Below are 1885 nucleotides of genomic sequence, written 5' to 3'. Positions count from 1 at the left end.
GTAGTGCCTAAGTGCCTCCTGCACAAAATCCAATATCACTTGCAAATTCCCCAGCAAAAATTCAATGCCCCATCAAGCCTGGGGATGTAACAGCTCCTGTCTCCACACCCAGATGTGGGGGCTTTGTTAATTTGTGTGTGACTGCCTGGCACCGAGTCAATCTCTTTATCCCTGTCACTCTTCAATGAAGAATCTCAAAGCTTTCTCCTAAAATACAGGAAGATTATTCATTCTAGTGGAGCAGGTGGCATAATCCTCTATTTTACACGGGGATGATTTATGTAGAGGTTGTTTACTGAGAGTTAAGAACAAGGAGTTGGATGCACTTCTGATAGTTTGGCCCCAAAACTGGTATTTTCAGCTTCTTCCTTGTGTGCCTTCCAGGTATGGAGCCTGCATGAGTGTTCTGGCAGCAGGAATGTACTGCCTTGGCCCTGAATGCTGGATCTGCCCTTAAATCCCTTAAAACCCACAAGTGTTGTGGGATTTTGTGGAGAACTTCAGTGGGAACCAGGAGGAAGCACAATGGGGTCAATATAATATTTGGGTTTAAGAACGTGTCCCCTAAAATCAGACTCTCTTCTCTTTCTAGGGGAGGATCAACATGATCCTGGCTTTGGGCAGGACAGCTCTGATGAAAATCAGAGCTGCAGTTTGGCCCCTTCCATGACATCTGAGGCTTCCCTTCCATCAGACCTCCAGGATGATGGTAAGTCACTGATGGCTCTTGAAGTCCTTTGAGTGGAGAAGATGGAAAGCTGAGTGTGATCTCTCGGGATTTCCTTGTCTTGCATCCTTCTCATAGTGGGTTTGGGGTTTTGGGGGTTTGTTTGGTGACGGGTACATTGCTTTGTCGATGACCATGGAACATTGTGACGATCCTGAATTGAGTATTTCTGATGTTTACGTGTGTTTCTTGATCACCTCTGTACAAGTTTGGGTTGGTTGGTCTGTTTTGGATTGCCAGTGACAGAATTGGTGTCCAGCATTTCCTGATCATTCCTGTGGCCTTTTCCCACCAACAAGAACTTCCCTGCCGCCCCCCCGTGCTGTTAAACGTTGCCTCTCCCACCTTCCTGGCTTTCCCAGCTTTCTCAGATCCAGGCTCCAGGGGAGCAGGTCTCGGGGTGGGATGACAGTCCCAAACAAACAGGTGAGTCTGGAGGCAGGGAGAGGCAGCAGTGGGAATCTGGGACGGGCTTTTCCACGCTCTGGCCTCGCTGTGGGAGTCAGAGGAGCCTGCAGGTTGTCCCTGGAGGGAGCAGGAGGGATGGAGTGGGTTGGGGATGGCTTTACTCAATGAGCCATGGCCCGGCTCCACGGGCTCATCCCTAATGAGTGATTAGGGAGCCAATGTTTGCACAGGGCTGGGAGGCACCCTGGAAGTCCTGAGGGCTGTGATAACCATCAGTACTTCTTAGGAGACGCTTCCAGCTCGGCTGGGACCGCTGGAAGTCCTGGCAAGACTGGATTTGTCTTGGGAAGGGGGAGGTCCCTTAATGTGCTCATTTTTGCTGAAGCAGGAGATCGATACCAGCATCCTGAGGGGCAGGAGCTGAGCTGCAAGAGGGTGGATTTAGATAGGATACTGGGGGGGAATTCTTCCCTGTGAGGGTGGGGAGGGGCTGGGATGGGTTTCCCAGAGAAGCTGTGGCTGCCCCATCCCATAAAAGACAATATATTTTGTGTTACATTGCACGTGGAAGGGGGGCATAACTCTCACTGACAGCAACTTTGCAGGCTCTGTTAGGGAAGGGCTCTGGGGTAAGAAATCTTGTCTCGACTCCCAAGATTTTTCCATCATGCCAGCAGGGAATTTTGGCAAAACGTGCTCACAGCTCGTTCACTTCCCTGCTGGTTTGTTTTTTTTTTTCTTCTTCTTTTT

The 1885-nt window shown here is 50.0% G+C and overlaps 1 protein-coding gene across 1 annotated transcript in view; it reads left to right on the top strand.

Moving 5' to 3' along the window:
- The window catches only part of SKAP1 (src kinase associated phosphoprotein 1), a 132936-nt gene that overhangs the window by 26408 nt on the left and 104643 nt on the right, over positions 1-1885 (top strand). The window contains exon 4 of the mRNA XM_027906352.1: positions 593-709. Within this exon, the coding sequence (XP_027762153.1) occupies positions 593-709 (117 nt within the window). The remainder of the gene's footprint in view (positions 1-592; positions 710-1885) is intronic.

The sequence above is a fragment of the Empidonax traillii genome, unplaced genomic scaffold (assembly GCF_003031625.1).
Source record: "Empidonax traillii isolate 1590-97213 ecotype Southwest subspecies unplaced genomic scaffold, ASM303162v1 scaffold1283:size300302, whole genome shotgun sequence".
In the NCBI taxonomy this organism is placed as follows: Eukaryota; Metazoa; Chordata; class Aves; order Passeriformes; family Tyrannidae; genus Empidonax; species Empidonax traillii.
This window is presented reverse-complemented; position numbering and strand designations above follow the sequence as displayed.